This window comes from Durio zibethinus, chromosome 25 (genome assembly GCF_047325235.1).
Source record: "Durio zibethinus cultivar Kanyao isolate XHJ-2024 chromosome 25, ASM4732523v1, whole genome shotgun sequence".
Taxonomy (NCBI): domain Eukaryota; kingdom Viridiplantae; phylum Streptophyta; class Magnoliopsida; order Malvales; family Malvaceae; genus Durio; species Durio zibethinus.
Window position 1 is genome coordinate 592,869 of NC_143186.1, and position 15,710 is coordinate 608,578.

General features: G+C 32.0%; 1 protein-coding gene across 1 annotated transcript; it reads left to right on the forward strand.

The window, feature by feature from the left end:
- The first annotated feature begins 298 nt into the window (after nt 1-298).
- LOC111276662 (uncharacterized) lies at nt 299-2,814 on the forward strand. Its single transcript, XM_022862418.2, has 3 exons — nt 299-790; nt 867-1,214; nt 2,284-2,814. Exons 1-3 carry the CDS (start codon nt 482-484, stop codon nt 2,782-2,784), a joined length of 1,158 nt encoding a protein of 385 aa, XP_022718153.1. The 5' UTR covers nt 299-481; the 3' UTR covers nt 2,785-2,814.
- The last annotated feature ends 12,896 nt before the right edge of the window (nt 2,815-15,710 follow it).

A 15,710-nucleotide genomic window follows, 5' to 3' on the forward strand; every position in this document is an offset into this window, starting at 1 on the left:
AAGAAAGATTACCATTTATCCAATTATTATAGGAGATCACCTCTGTAAATTAATTTGATGGCAAATGGATGGCGCAATATAGGGCTTAGAAAGTGGAAAGAGCTCCCTGGCTGACTGTGGAAAAAGATAGGCCAATCCTTCTGGTTCCTCTCACATGGAGTAGCTCGAGAGAATAATTTTAAAAGTTAAACGACAAAAATTATATATCTATCTATTTATTTATATTTAAGTCTAAGTCTAAAAGCAAAAAAGAAGAATAATAAAGCAAAAGGCAGCCCAACATGCCAGTATGTAATCTGTAATCTGTATTTATTAATAACAGATCCTTGTGTTGTTGAACAGATAAGCTGTCCCTTTTGTCTCTCTCAAAATTTCCCAATATGCTATTACTTTCTCAGCTTCTTTAATCTTTTATATCTCCCACTGTCTCTACCTCTCTTTGGAAGAAAACACACTACTCATCAAAAATATTTTGTAGACTATGGCGTCAAGAGCAAGAAGGAAGCAGAGATGGTGCACACAAACACTAACGCCATTAATGGAAGGGCCAGACCCTGAAATGCAAGAAGAAGGAAACAAGAAGGAGAGTTCTTGGGAAGTAATCCGAGAATGGTTTCGAACACAAAAGGGATTGTCTGCAACTAATTTTTCTATGTCTAATTTATATGAAAACAATCCTGCTAAGAGTCAAGACTTAAGACTTCTGCTTGGTGTTTTGGGTTGCCCTCTCGCCCCCATTCCTCTTGTTAATCATCCAATTCATCACATTCGTGTCAAAGATATTCCTATTGTAAGTTTTCAATCCTATTCTTCTCATTTTCTTTCTTATTTCCCAACCTAAAATGTCTGTGTTGATATTTCTATAGGAAACTTCGACGGCACATTACATTATACAACAATATTTGGCGGCTTCAGGATGCTTGAAACAGCAGAAATGTGCGAAAAACATGTATGCAACAGGAAGTGTGAAGATGATTTGTTGCGAAACAGAGATTTCTTCCGGTAAGAATGTGAAAAGTTTAGGAACAAGAAGTGGAGAAAGTGGTTGCTTTGTTGTCTGGCAAATGTTGCCTGGGATGTGGTCTCTTGAGCTGGTTGTTGGAGGCAGTAAGGTCATCGCCGGAAGCGATGGGAAAACAGTGTGGCGACACACTTCTTGGCTTGGCACCAACGCAGCCAAGGGACCTCAACGACCTTTGCGTCGCATAATCCAGGTACTCGACTCTATAATCCTCTCCATTTATCTTTTATCTTTCTCATATTTCTTCTGATAAATCATTGATAATTGAAGATTACCATCAAATAATTGGCATTAAATTGGAAAATTCCATACCAAACAAAGACAATGATGGGAGAACAAGATGACAATCCCAACTAAGGAAATGGAATACAACTGACAATGATGGAGAAACTGTCTCATGCTTTAGCAGACATTTTCTTTTTCTTTTTTCTTTTGAAACATGAGTATCTGAGTTAGGAATGTCACGTGATTATCTTATTTGTTGACATCATCTACCATCAATCACGTACATCCAATAATACCGTCCAATTCTTGGGATTGCTAACTTACCCTTTTGCTTTAACTTTTCCATTTTGCTCTTTACTGATTAGTACTGCTGCCTCCTTTGCTTTTCTGGGGTTCTCCCCCCTTCTTTATTTAATTTCCTACTTATTATTCCCAAATCATCCCCTTTTTCTTTTCTTTGATTCTTCTAATATTAAATGTCCAGTTTTTGGGATGACTACCAAATCTCTCAGATACGATACTTTCAACCTTTAAACGCGAGATAACTCCAAGTTCATACCATGGTCTCTAGATGAGTGTACGTCAATCATGTTATTTCGTTTTTATATTTGGAAATAAATATAATTTTCTTTTTTTATAAATGCTATCTGTAGAAAAGAAAGAAAGAATTATGCCTTTTACAATTATCCATTTTCAATTATATTTTTTCACTTAAAGCTATTCATAATCAATTGATAATAAAAATTTAATATTCTATCAAATCACATAATATTGGTTGAAAGCACATCTTTTTTATAGTATATATGCTGAACTCTTTCAATTCAATTTTGACAAGTTCAAATATAAAAAAAAAAAAATCCAAAAAAATTTATTTTTCAACATGAAAATCCATTATTAAAATAAATGAGAATCATAAATTAATTAGTCACTAATTAAATGGATAAGGAGTTTCAAAATTACATGACTTAATTGGATTGATTTTTTATTTTAAATAAGGATAGATTTAGTTACAAGCTAATTCTTTGTGATTAATTCAGGGCCTAGATCCAAAGACAACGGCCAGCTTATTTGCGAAAGCTCAGTGTTTAGGCGAGAAACGAATAGGTGACGATGAATGCTTCGTACTTAAAGTATGCGCTGACCGGGCTGCGGTGATGGAACGAAACGAAGGGCCAGCAGAGGTGATCAGGCATGTATTATACGGTTACTTTTGCCAAAAGAGTGGCCTATTGATATACTTGGAGGACTCCCATCTGACCAGGGTTCAAACGCAAGAAAATGACTCTGTCTACTGGGAAACTACAATTGGAAGTAGCATTGGAGACTATAGAGATGTGGATGGAGTGTTGATTGCGCATCAAGGAAGATCAATCGCGACGGTTTTTCGATTCGGGGAGCTTTCCATGCAGCACAGCAGAACTAGGATGGAAGAAATTTGGAGCATTGATGATGTTGTTTTCAATGTTCCAGGACTCTCCATGGACTCTTTCATTCCTCCTGCTGATATCTTTGATAATGTTCATTGCCCTTCACGATAATAACATCAAGACATGATTATATATGCTTTATTTAATTTGTTCTAATTTGCAGCAAAATATATATATATATATACATAATTGGTGGGGAGGGTTGGTTTATGCTGCACGTATCTTAAGCTTAATCTGAATTTCAAGTGTAGTTTGTAGGTCGTTTTCCAAGTCATTAACCTCATAACAAGATGACAAATTCAGGGTTGGAGTGGAATAAGTAATTTTGTTTGATTTTTGGATTTCTTTTCTCTCCTTTTCGGAAATAATGTTTTTTTTTTTTTTTTTTTTGGGAGTTTTGATATAAGTTTGCAAGGGTAAATAATTTATAAAGTTGTTGAAGGTGAGAGTCGGATAAGATTTTTGGAGAATGATATGGATTTCAATAATTAAGCTGCGCAAGATGTGGAAAGTTGGAGACTCTGTTTTTTGTGGATGAGTTGAATCGGCCAGTTGCGAGTTGCCTCTCTGTTGCTGTTTAGTAATTATTATTAGCAAGGGTATGTGTAGGTTTTTTACTATGTCTTTTTCTAAGTGTTTTAATTTGTTTGATGGTGCAACACATAAATTAATCTTGGCGGGAGTCTCTTAAGAGTTTTTTTGCAACGTTGTCCAAGTTCCTTAAATAGTGGTGTTGTAATCTCATTGGGAATTGGGTGTTTTGTATGGGCTTTTTTCTTTTTATTTGTCCCTGAATTTGCTTTAAACAATGTTCGATACTTTGCCAGCTCTTGCAAGTTTTGGAACCTCTTGATTGCTTAATAATTTATTTGGCTTAGCAAAATAAGTGTAACAGACTTAGGTTCCGTAGGTATTTCGGTTGATGGTTTTACTTTTTACTGTTTACTATTTATCTTCTATTTTTAATTCATTTTTATCTTTTCCTTTTTTTTTTTTTTCTTGAAACGAATAGTAAAAATATCAACAACTAAGTGGAACTTTAATATCATAATGCAATATTCAAAGTTCAAACATAGTTTTAGATACATAATATCAATATAGAATCCATTTGCCCAAAAGGTCCTTAAAATATAAGTACATAATCAATAAAATATTTTTTCCTTGTCCGAGATCCTTAGTGTTTGATAACTACTTTGAACTTTAATTAATCAAAAATTAAATTAAATGAAATCTCATAAGATAAATAAATTCTCTTAAATTTATTTTTTTCATTCATAAATTTTGAAAATAAAATCTTATTTAAGAGAAATCGAACTTCTTACTGTTCGGTCAATAAACGTGGATACCAAAAAGATATTGTTTCAACGATAATGAGAAGATTTTACAAACTTAAATTTTAAATTCAAAGTCTTATTATTTATGAATTTAAGTTAATTTTTTATTAAACTTTTTTGTATGAAATTATAAGTTCGAATTACAAGCATAATTCAATATTGTATTATTTAACAATCAAATTAATTAATTAATTAACTAACTAAAACATAACAAAGTAAATTTAATATAAAATTGAACTAATCCCACATGTAAATGCCTCATTTTGCTCGAAATCTTTCCAATGTCATTGGATTTCAAATTATAATTTGGTATTCAACTTTAAAATCATTTTTTAGTTTAATTGAGTATTAATTTGAATTTAATTGTGCGATTGATTAAGCCCAAAATTAAAAGGCCCTAAAGTGCTTATTTCATTTATTTTCTTTATTTCTTTTATTTTTGTTAAAAATAGAAAATCGAAATTGAAAAAAAAGGTGACAAAAAAGAGTTTTGAAAAGGTTTGATTCTTGATTTTTGAAAGATTTAACAGATTATTAAGCAATCAAAATTATCAAGCAATAATTTATTAGAGAGGCAATTGAGATATCAAACTCAAACCTAACCCAATTCCCAAATCACCCCTTCATAGTAATCAAACCGAACTCAGCAACAAATCCACACAGGAAAAACCACAATCAGCAATTCAGAGCCAATACACCAGCAATCATACACTAAAACAATCGAACCCAACATAACAGAGACAAGTCACAAACCCAATTTTCATCAGCAAGTTAGCAACAATCCATACAATTTGGCAGAGGCTTTGGGTTTCAGTTAGTGTTTTATCGGAAGTTTCTAGGTTTATTTTAAAATAAAGATAGGAAAGAAGGGGAAGAGGTGAAAAGTTTCGTTGTCGGTAAGCAGCGGCGAAAGGGGGATCCGACGACTGTTTTCTGGGCTATGTGTTTTTTTGGAGAGAAGAGATGGAATAGGACCTTTTAGAGAGAGAAGAAGAAGAAGAGATTTCAAGTTTGAAAAACGCACCGTGTGGTAGTGGGTAACCTTGGTGTTTGAGTTACAGTTGAGTTATAATGATGATATCATTCTAGTTTTTTTTTTTTTTGGGTGTTGAATTGTTTTTTATTTTTGTTTCTTATTCTGAGTGTGTTTTTCAGCCTAATTATCAATTAAATTAATTTGACTTAGAAACAAAATTTTAAATTGATCATTTAACTTTTCGAAACCTTCAAATTTAGTAATTCAATTTTGAAAAATCACTATTTAACACAAACATTTGTGAAATATTTAATATTTTTATCTTTATTGTCAACATTTCACTGTAAACATAGCATTACAATGATTTTGTTAATAATGTTTATGAAATTTAATAAAATAAATTATTTACTACTTTTGTTATATATTTTAAAGTATTTTAATATATTTTTTATGATGTCACACTCAAATTGTTATCCGTGAGCAAGTTAATCCATCTACAATGATTATTAAATGAATGTCTAACTTTTAATGAACATAATTTACATTTTATTTTAGATGAACAAAGGAAACACTAATTTATAATAAAAAATGATAAAATAATTCGTATTTGATAAATTTTAATTTATTTTAATTTAATAAAAATTTTTTATTTTTAGATTAATAGTCAAGCTAGAAACATAAGGTTTTTTAAAAAAATTCGAAGTGAAGTCAAGCTAGAAACAACCATAAGAGATAAGAAGGAATCTTCTGAAGGCAAACAGCTGCTAGAGAAAGGGGTCTAAAGATAATGTAAAATCTTGAAATAAGGGGCATCGATCTTCTTTGCTATTTCCTTTCTTTGTATCTTTCTTGCTACCTATATGTACTTCGTAGATTATCTAGCTTCTGCACTTTGTAAATTATCCTCGCACTTTGTTAACAGTCTATTTCGTATGGTTGTTAGAGGACAATATTGGGATTTTATAGGGTGGTGTGGTGGTTGAACTTCAGAGTCGAATTCTCTTTGTCCAACTGGTGCCTGCATGGCTGCGGGGAATTTTTTGTCTTTGGGTTTTATAATCAAAGCTCTCTCTCTATTATTACCGATTGCAAATGTGATTTTTAATTCTAAACTAGAAACCCAAAGCATTTTCCCTTCATTTATTAAAAAAAATCTCTATCAAAATTAAATGTAGCTTTTTGTGTATATTCAGTCTTAGCCACATAGTTTTTATTTTTTAATTTTTATATGAATTAAATTAAAAAATTAATTATAGTGTAAATTCAATTATATAGATAACTTATCAATTATGATATTGTACTATTTATTCACATAAACTATCATAATTTTTTTTAAAAAAAATTCATATTTTATGTTATATTATTTTAGCGATTACTTAATTAATATTGTCAAAAGCATTTATGGTTCAAAGAATAAAAGAGACCTTTCATCCTAGAGTGGAAGTCACATGACAAACAAAGATAATTTAGTCAATTTGACTAAACTAACATATCGGATGGACTTGAATTCCTGGACTCCACGTCAATTCGATCATTTCAACTAGCCACCTGATGGCACATGAAAATGCTGACTTTTCACCTCCCGATTAGGTTGCTTACTGTCAACTCAGCTTAAGCCAACGACATAAGCCCTAACCCTACTACTTGGAGCTTGGACCACTTTGGCCCAATGTCCTCACCACACAGATATAAATAATCCCCCTCAGGTACTATCAAACAATAGGAATTTTTTATATACATACATTTTCGTTTCCTTTCCTTCCCACTTTCTGATCGAGTACTAAGTTAAACATCAGAGCACAAACACCAACCTTTAATCCTATGATTTTAGGTTTTTACCCTCGTGCAGATAGCTCAACACTAACATTTTAGCGCGTTAGGTAGTGGCACTCTAGTTTAGCTAAGCTATTATGACATTTATAAAAAAAGTTGTCAAGGAAGGAGATAATGCTGTAGCTGGGATTGATACCCAGCTCAGCCAACATAACCCCGATCGACCTGTACATGTAGCTCTAACCATTGAGCAGTTTGACTCATACAATCCTAAAAGGAAATGATACAAAACCTAACCCTACCACAAACCTCTAAAGCATTGAACCCTACAACCCCAAAGAACCCACCAATTCAAAAGTTACTTATCTACAATGATAGTGTTGCCTCATCGACACCCAATGAAAATAAAACACCCTTGAGTCATTACCCCATAAATATCCTAACACAAGCCACAACCAAAAAACCCAAACAAACCACCTGGGAATCGTAGCTTAATAAAGACCTGGAAGCTCGGATGGAGACAATAGAAAAAGAACTAAAAATAAAGCCTTCATATTTGATAAAGAGCTAAAGTTCTTGGAAACCTCTCCATTCACCGAGGACATTGACAGTGCTTTGCCACCAAAGGGATTTAAAATGCTGACTTTAAAGACTTACAGTGGCACATTTGATCCCTTTAATCACCTTGAGCTTTATCGAACTAGCATGATCATAAAGGGAGCCGACAAGCCTCATGCGTAAAGGCTCACCATAATGCTTAAAGGGGTAAATTGGTCATGATATAGCAACCTCCAACCAAGGTCAATCTCATCCTTCAAATAGCTTAACCACTCTTTCTTTTCTTATTTTGTCAGCAGCCAATGAACGAAAAAAATGACACTAAGCTTAATGTCTATCTACCAAGAAAGAAGTGAATCCTTGAAAAAATATGTCTCTTGTTTTAATGCTAAGACTTTTTAAGTGAAAAGATTTAGAACAAGCTACTACAGTGGTGGCCCTGATGAATAGGCTAAGTGATAAGGAATTCCACTTCCAGCTCACCCTCTCTCTAGAACTATTGAAGACTTTGGTCGACGTGTTCTTGATTATCAAAAAATATATCAATGCTAAAACTACAATAAAAAACTGTTGAGGTGAGAGAGGTACATCCCCCACCTCAACCTTAGAAGAGGAAGAAAAGTCAATAATCCCTCAAAAGGAAAAAAATATAAGAGGGTACCTTAAAGCAAAAAGCCTAAGCAAAAGATATGACGACTACATTGCATTGAATACCTCCCAAAAGAGAATTATGATATAAATAAAAAAGGATTCCAAGCTCAGATGGCCTTTGCCACTAAGGAAAAACAATAAAAAGGACTTAACAAACAAATGTGCCCTACATAAAAAGTATGGCCATAACACCAAAGACTGCATCAACTTAATGAATGAAATAAAGAATTTGATAAAAAAAAGGTCCACTGAATAGGTTTGTGGACCAAAGAGGCAAGGCTAGGGGAGAAGGGATTTCAAAAACATAAATAAATGAAAACAATTAAGGAAGAATTAGGATGAATGAAGAAGAGGAGGTGGTTAATGTAACGCTAACTAGAGGTTCAAATAAAGGGATGACTAACGAAATGATGTAAATAACAAGCCCATTGTAGGAATTATTAATGTAATAACTGGTGGGACCTAAGCATTAGCCAAAAAGAAGTTTGATTAAGGGACAATCATGGCTATAAAGGGATGACAATGAAATGATGTAAATAACAAGCCCATTGTAGGAATTATTAATGTAATAACTGGTGGGACCTGGGCATCAGCCAAAAAGAAGTTTGATTAGGGGATAATCATGGCTACTGGGTCCATAGCCAAGAAGCAAAAAAGTTAAAAAAAATGAGTCGATCTCTTTTTGCTTGAAAGATTTGGAAGGGATCAAGTGATTCAATAATTTTTACAAACTCACAGATCATTCAAGTAATAATAGTGACTGACGTCAAGATATCATTCCCATGAATATTAGTTAAGAAGTCTAGGCTAACTATCTTTTATCTTGACACTCCCTCTATAGTTAATTCAATCAAAAAAAGTACACAAAAGTAAGCTAGCATAAACAAGTATAAAAAACCATAAGCAAAACTTACTACTAATAAAAACATATCTATAACATATGAAGCAAGTATACTTAAAAAATGAATTAAAATAGTAGCTAAAGTGCCATGAATTAAATCTAAACTATTTTAAATGTAATTCTAAACTAAAATACTGAAAGTAGAAAGCTCAAATATCAATAAAATAGCAACTAACAAGTAGTAACTAAAAATAACTAACATGTAATCGAAATTAACTAGTTACTAACTTCCAAAGGAAATGTGATCTAAAAGCTTCCTAAAATTGATTCAAACAACTTTTAAATTGATAGAACAATAACCAAAAAAAGATCAAAACACAATTGAAAGGCAATTAAAGAAGAAAAATTGCAAGAACAACAAGAAAAACACAAATCAAAAATGAAATTGCAAATCTGGAAACCAATCGAATTGAGAGAAAAATTTAGATCTACACTCCTACAAAGCAAATGAACGAAAACCGAGCTAAAAAAACTTAGATTTACAAGATTACTACAAAATTCAACAAAGAAATTGAAAGAAACAATGCAAAAACAAGCTCAATGAACTTAAACAAAAACTAAGTGCAATAAAGAGAAAAACATAGCACTTATCAGAAAACCATCCAAATAGAATTGAAAACATTGAATTAAAGGCAGGGAAATGAATCTAAATAAGAAAACACATGAATTAACAAGAGCAAAGTGAGAAAAGAGTGGAGTGATCCTAGCTAGAAGAGGAGAGTCTTCAAGTGCTATCACTCACTCAAGCATTAACTTTATTGCTAGATCCAACTAAAAATTTCTAGATTTTTGTAGAATTTTGTAGATTGAATTTGAATGTGAAAATTTTTATTTGTAGATATGTGAATTGAGAGTTCATAGAAAAAATTTTGGATCAAAACTCGCAAGAATTGAAGGAGATCTAATGCAAAAACCATAACTACCTCAAGAAAAAATTCTACCAAACAAATTTGAGTAACCAACGAAATTACTTGAAATTAAATAAGAAATCTTAAAGAAATTGAACTTTTATTGATTAAATCTTAAAGTTTATATAAAATAAAGGTAGGAAAAGAATTGTTTTTTGGAAAATTAAATAGATTCTCTCTCCAAACAACCTTCTAAAAGAATAAGGAGGAAACTACTTGGAGAGAAAATGCAACAAGAAAGTAAATACAAGAAATTAAAAAATTAAAACAATGGATAAAACTTCCTCAATTGGCTGGCCATACCTTCTATTTATAGGTCAAGAATTATGTATTCCAACCAATCAAATTGTAGAAAAATGCCACCTAAGATGCCACATGTTATAGAATTTTCTATTTTATCCAAGTGTGCTTTATATGCTTCCTTGTTTGCTTTTCTTCACTTCACTTTACTTCAAGCTTTCCTTTTTTGACTTTTTAAGCTCTAAAAAGTTAGAATTATAACCAATTAAAAGCTTCCAAATTTTCAACTATGCAACTTATTTGTTTTCTCTTTGAATCTAAGGATTGGCACCATAAGCTTGATCATCACCAATGCATCACATGGTTTGGATTGATTCCTTTGCTTCCCTTTTTGGTGCCAAATTGTAACTAACTTGCTCCTTCAAATATCAACTAAATGAGGACCATTTAGTTACCAATTTGTCCATGAAAAATTCCAAAAACTTCTAGGAAATTTTTAGCTCCAAAGATAGCTTAAAACTGTAACAATGCAATAGTCACCAAACTAGCATATGCAAAAATACTGCAAAGGTGACAAAGCACTAGTGAGCTAAAAATAATCTTTTCTCATGAAAAATATGAAGATTAAAGCTTGAAATAAGGTTCAATTAAGCTCAAGTAAGCTAAGAAAATCATAAAGAAAAATGGTAAGAAAATTTCCCATGAATGGCAATAGAAGTACATGAATATTAGTTTCAACCTTTCATAGCATTTTGCACCAAAATGCATGCAAAATGAGTCTAAAAGCTCCAAATTTCCTCTTTTTCCATATTTTTACCTACACATTAAATATTTATGCATTTAGGAGTATTTTTACCAAAATTCTCAAGAAACAAGAAAATATTTAATAGAAATTGCACTAAAAAGATATGATAAAATCCTAAAATTTTATTGCAATCATCCAATTCCCACTTAATGATGTTATCTTTATATATTCTATGGTTTATAATCATGCGGTTAAAAGGATCCTATTCGATAATGAGAGCTCAACTGACTTTCATTATTATTTGACTATGCTGAAGATGAGGATCACCAAAAAAGTGTTAAAGCCATTCACTACCACCTTGATCACCTTTAGGAATGAGTAAGTGCTAGGAAAGGGTACAATTAGATCACTCTAGGGATCGAACCAATAAGCATCACCTTGATCATCAAATTCATGGGGTTAGACATCTCGTCACCATTTAATATGATTTTGGGTGATCGAGTCAGTCTGTTATGAGAATCTTTGGCTCAACTTCTCATCTTAAGATCAAATTTCCTACTCCTAAAAGGGTCAAAAAAGTTTAAAGAGACCAATCCATGGTAAGACAATGTTAAATTACAACCATGAGGAGCAGGATTAGGAAGCGAACTAAAAGCTCACCAAAGCTGAAGAAACCCATGCTTAGGAAGAAACAAAGTTTAGGATCAAAACTATAGAAGAAGCAAGAAAAGACAAGCAAGGTAAGAGGCATGAGACTAACCAAGCTAAGGAAAAACAAGAAATGCTCTCTTAAGCTCTTTAAGGTTACAATCTGTAAATATCTTTTAAAGATTTTTTTATGCCAAACTCTTGAGCTGACATTGAAATTATACAAAGTAAATTTTTGACTAAGCCATTAAGCTAGTTCTATATTTAAATATATACAAGCAACTACATTTACTAAACTATTTAGCTCATCCTTTCATATTAATGCATAAGTCCATCTGAACTAATAAACTAAACGTGTCAACACTCACGTTGATATTTGTCTTTCTTACAAGAAATAGTCCCAATCTAAGTGTACAAAAAAAAGATATTGATCAAAGGCCTAAAACTGATATCAATCGACCTAAATCGATAAAAGACCTCATATTTATGCCATTTTTTTAAAAATAATAAATACAAATGTATGCGAATATAGGCTAAGCTTGGCTAGAAAAAAGAATTAATTTAGCTATTAAGTAATAACACCGACCTGCTTGCTTAGACCCTATTAAATATACCCAGAATTGATCCTATGGTGATGGTTCACAAGTTACATACTAATCCGAATATGAAACCAGTTTGGTAAAGAATAGGAGTTATTCCCTTTAAAGGTAAAAAGCTATTGAGGATAAGGTCAACAAGTTGCTAAAGGCTGGTTTTATCAAGGAACCGTATTATCCCGAATGAATAGCCAATGTTGTGATGGTGAAAAAAAAACAGCAGGAAGTGTAGGATGTGTGCTAACTTCATCAACCTTAATAAGGACTACCTAAAAGATAGTTTTCTTCTACTGAGCATATATTGATTTATGGATTATAGTGCCAAGCACGACCTGCTCAACTTCATGGATGTGTATTTAGGATACAATCAAACTAATATGCTAAAAGAAGATAAGGAGAAGACAACATTTTTTGATTGAGAAGGGCTTGTATAACTACAAAATATGCCATTCGACTTGAAAAATGTAGAGGTGACCTACTAAAGGTTGGTCAACAAAATATTTAAGGATTAGATTAGTCACAATGTTGAAGTATATGTTAACAATATGATTGTTAAGAGTAAAAATTTGGCCAAGCATCTAAGAGACTTAGAAAAAAACCTTTAACACACTCAGAAAATACAACATGAAGCTCAACTTGAGAAAATGTGCCTTTGAAGTTATGTCAAGCAAGTTCCTGGGATATATGATCAACTAGAGGAAGATAAAAGCTAACCCCAAAAATGTCCAGGCCATTTTGGATATAAAGTACCAATCTTAGTAAAAGTCATCTAAAGATTGATTAAGAAGGTGGCAACACTAAGCAAATTCGTGCCAAGGTCGTAGATAAGTGCCTACCATTTTTTAAGATATTTAGAAATATCCTCAACTTTAAGTGGACACCTCATTGTCAATGAGCTTTTGAATAGGTCAATGAATTCCTTTCCTTCCCTTCCATACTATTAAAGTCGAGGTCTGACAAGGCATTATATCTCTACATCACAATAACAAACCATACAATTAGCTCAGTCTTAACCTAAGAAGAAAAAGGCAAATAGAGGCCAATATATTCCAAAAGCAACATATTGATTGGGGTTAAGCTCAGTTATCAAAAAATTGATAAATTGGTTATGTAATTGTAACATCAATTAGAAAGCTTAGACCGCACTTTTAATCCTATACGGTGAACACTTTAATCAACAAACTACTTAGACAAATTCTACAGAAGCCTAAATTATTAGGTAGACTAATAAAATGAATAGTTGAGCTTAACGAATATGACTTATAAATACTACCCAGATCAGCCTTAAAGTCACAAGTACTATTTAATTTTGTTGTTGAGTGTATCATGGTTGAGCCAAATAAACAACTTGATACAGCTAAAGACTGAAAGGAAAAAGAGATGTTAAAGCTTTTTTGTTAATAGGTTAGCCAACAATAAAAAAAATACGGTCATTATAATTCTAACCAGTCTAGAAAATATACAATTTCAGTATGCATTAAAGTTCAACTTCAAGATTTTGAATAATGAAATAGAGTATGAAATGTTGATTACAGGTTTGAGGTTAGCTATCGACTTGAACGTGAAAAGTTTTTTTGTATATGTGACTCCTTTCTACTGATTAAACAGGTGAATAGAAAATTTAAGGCCAAAGAATAAGGAATAAAGAAATACCTAAACAAGGCATAAGAACACTCAACAATATTCTCAAGGGTTGAGGTGAGAAAGACATCAAAGTTGAAAAACACATTAGTTGACTCGTTATCTAAGTAAGCATCTAGGATCATAATAGACAACTCAGTACACATCCTATTTGATAAGTTACTAAAGAAGAGAACTGATGAGAAATAGGTCAATCAGATAGAAAATAAGAAGTCATGGATATCCTCGATTAGAATATATTTGACGATGGCATAATTACCCAAGGATAAGGTGCAAGCAAAAACCTTGATCAAGAAGGCTCCTTAGTACATCATTATTAATGAAAAGTTATATAGAAGATCATTTAATTTACCCTACTTAAGATATATAGACAAGAAGGAGGCAAACTATGTTCTCATAAAAATTCATGAAAGAATATATGAGAATCAATCACTTTAAACCTAGGTTGTTGGCTTATAAGGTTTGATGACAAGGTTACTAGTAGCCCACCATCAGAAAGGATGTGACTGACTTGGTGAAAAAGTGCAACAAGTGTTAGAGATTTGCTCATATCAAACATTTACCATTAACCAAGTTGACTTACAAAATAAGCCCATAGCCCTTTATGCACTAAGGTATGAATATGCTCAGACCATGCACCCCAACCCTTGGGCAAAAGAGATTCATACTAGCGACTGTTGACTATTTCACCAATGGGTACTAGCTATTATACCAAAGTCTTAGGTCGAGAAAGTTGTATGGAAAAACATAATTTACCATTTTGGCCTAACTCAATCCATAATAATCGATGATGAAAAACAATATGAGAACCCAAAATTTAAAAAATAGTGCTCTAACCTCAATATTGATCTAAGGTTCACCTTAGTCACACATCCACTGTTTAATGGTCAAGTCGAGGTAGTAAATAAAACCATACTTAAAACCCTTAAGAAGAGGTTAGATAAAACTAAGGGCAAATGGGCAAAAGAGCTTCCTAGAGTACTATGGGCTTTAAAAATGACCATTAAAGTCCCATAGAGGAGACTTTTTTTAATTTGGCTTTTAGAATAAAGGTCATGGCCAGTTGATATTAGCCTCCCTAACTTCTGAGTTGAGCCAAGTATAGAGAAAAGGAATAAGAAGGCCTTAATAGCCAATTTAGACTTGACCAAGGAGCAAAAAAATATTACTTTGACAAGGATAATAGTTTATCAATAGAATGTTTCTAACTATTACAACAAGAGGGTCCAATGAAAGAACATCAACAAAAATGACCCGATACTTAGAAAAATGAAAGCCTCTAAAGTCGATGATCGATGAGAAAAATTTACCTCGAATTAGGAAGGTCCTTATATAGTAAAAGAAGTGGTTTGAGCTGGATCTTGTAAACTACAAGTCTTAAATGGAAATCCATCCCAAAAACGTGAAAATATGGATAATTTAAAATTTTATTAGCAATAGTGGCTTTGAAACAGATGAAACTTGTATTAAAGTTCGAGATAAATGAAAGTTTAAAGTTCAAGTAGATTTTGCTAACTTATTTGTTCAAAGTTTGAAATAATGGTATGTTTGAAACATCCAAAGTCAAAGCTAAGTGATCATATTTTATAAAAGTTTTTCACACTGGTATCAATTGCAGACTTATTCAATTTTCATATTTATCATGTTTGAGTTTATTATATGGTAATATTCATCTATAAATCATCAATGCCGAACTAAAAGTTCAAGGATACAGGTACTAAACATATACTTAATTATAAAATACTCCAAGTTCGTATTTCTCATTAAAATACCCTAAGTCTGAGGTAATTTCTATAAAGTTCCTTACATTACGATCGACCTCACACTTGATTAATTATAATTAGTCTTGTTCGTTATAATGCCTGAACTAAGCATATGAAAATGTTATTCACTATAAATTGTATAAGTATGTTAAACTGAGTATATTAAAAAAGAAGAATCAACCTCAAAGGTGCAAAAAATTATCTTTTCATTAATATATTTGTATGTACAAATCAAAACAAAATAATAAAAATAAAAATGAAAATATAAGAAAAATCAATACTAAGCCTCCTCTTCAGGCTACA

Excerpts from the sequence above, each read along its gene's own strand:
- LOC111276662 (XM_022862418.2), top strand. The coding sequence starts at position 482 with ATGGCGTCAAGAGCAAGAAGGAAGCAGAGATGGTGCACACAAACACTA. Across the intron at positions 791-866 it reads GTGTCAAAGATATTCCTATT|GAAACTTCGACGGCACATTA; the intron begins GTAAGTTTTCAA and ends ATATTTCTATAG. Across the intron at positions 1,215-2,283 it reads CTTTGCGTCGCATAATCCAG|GGCCTAGATCCAAAGACAAC; the intron begins GTACTCGACTCT and ends TGATTAATTCAG.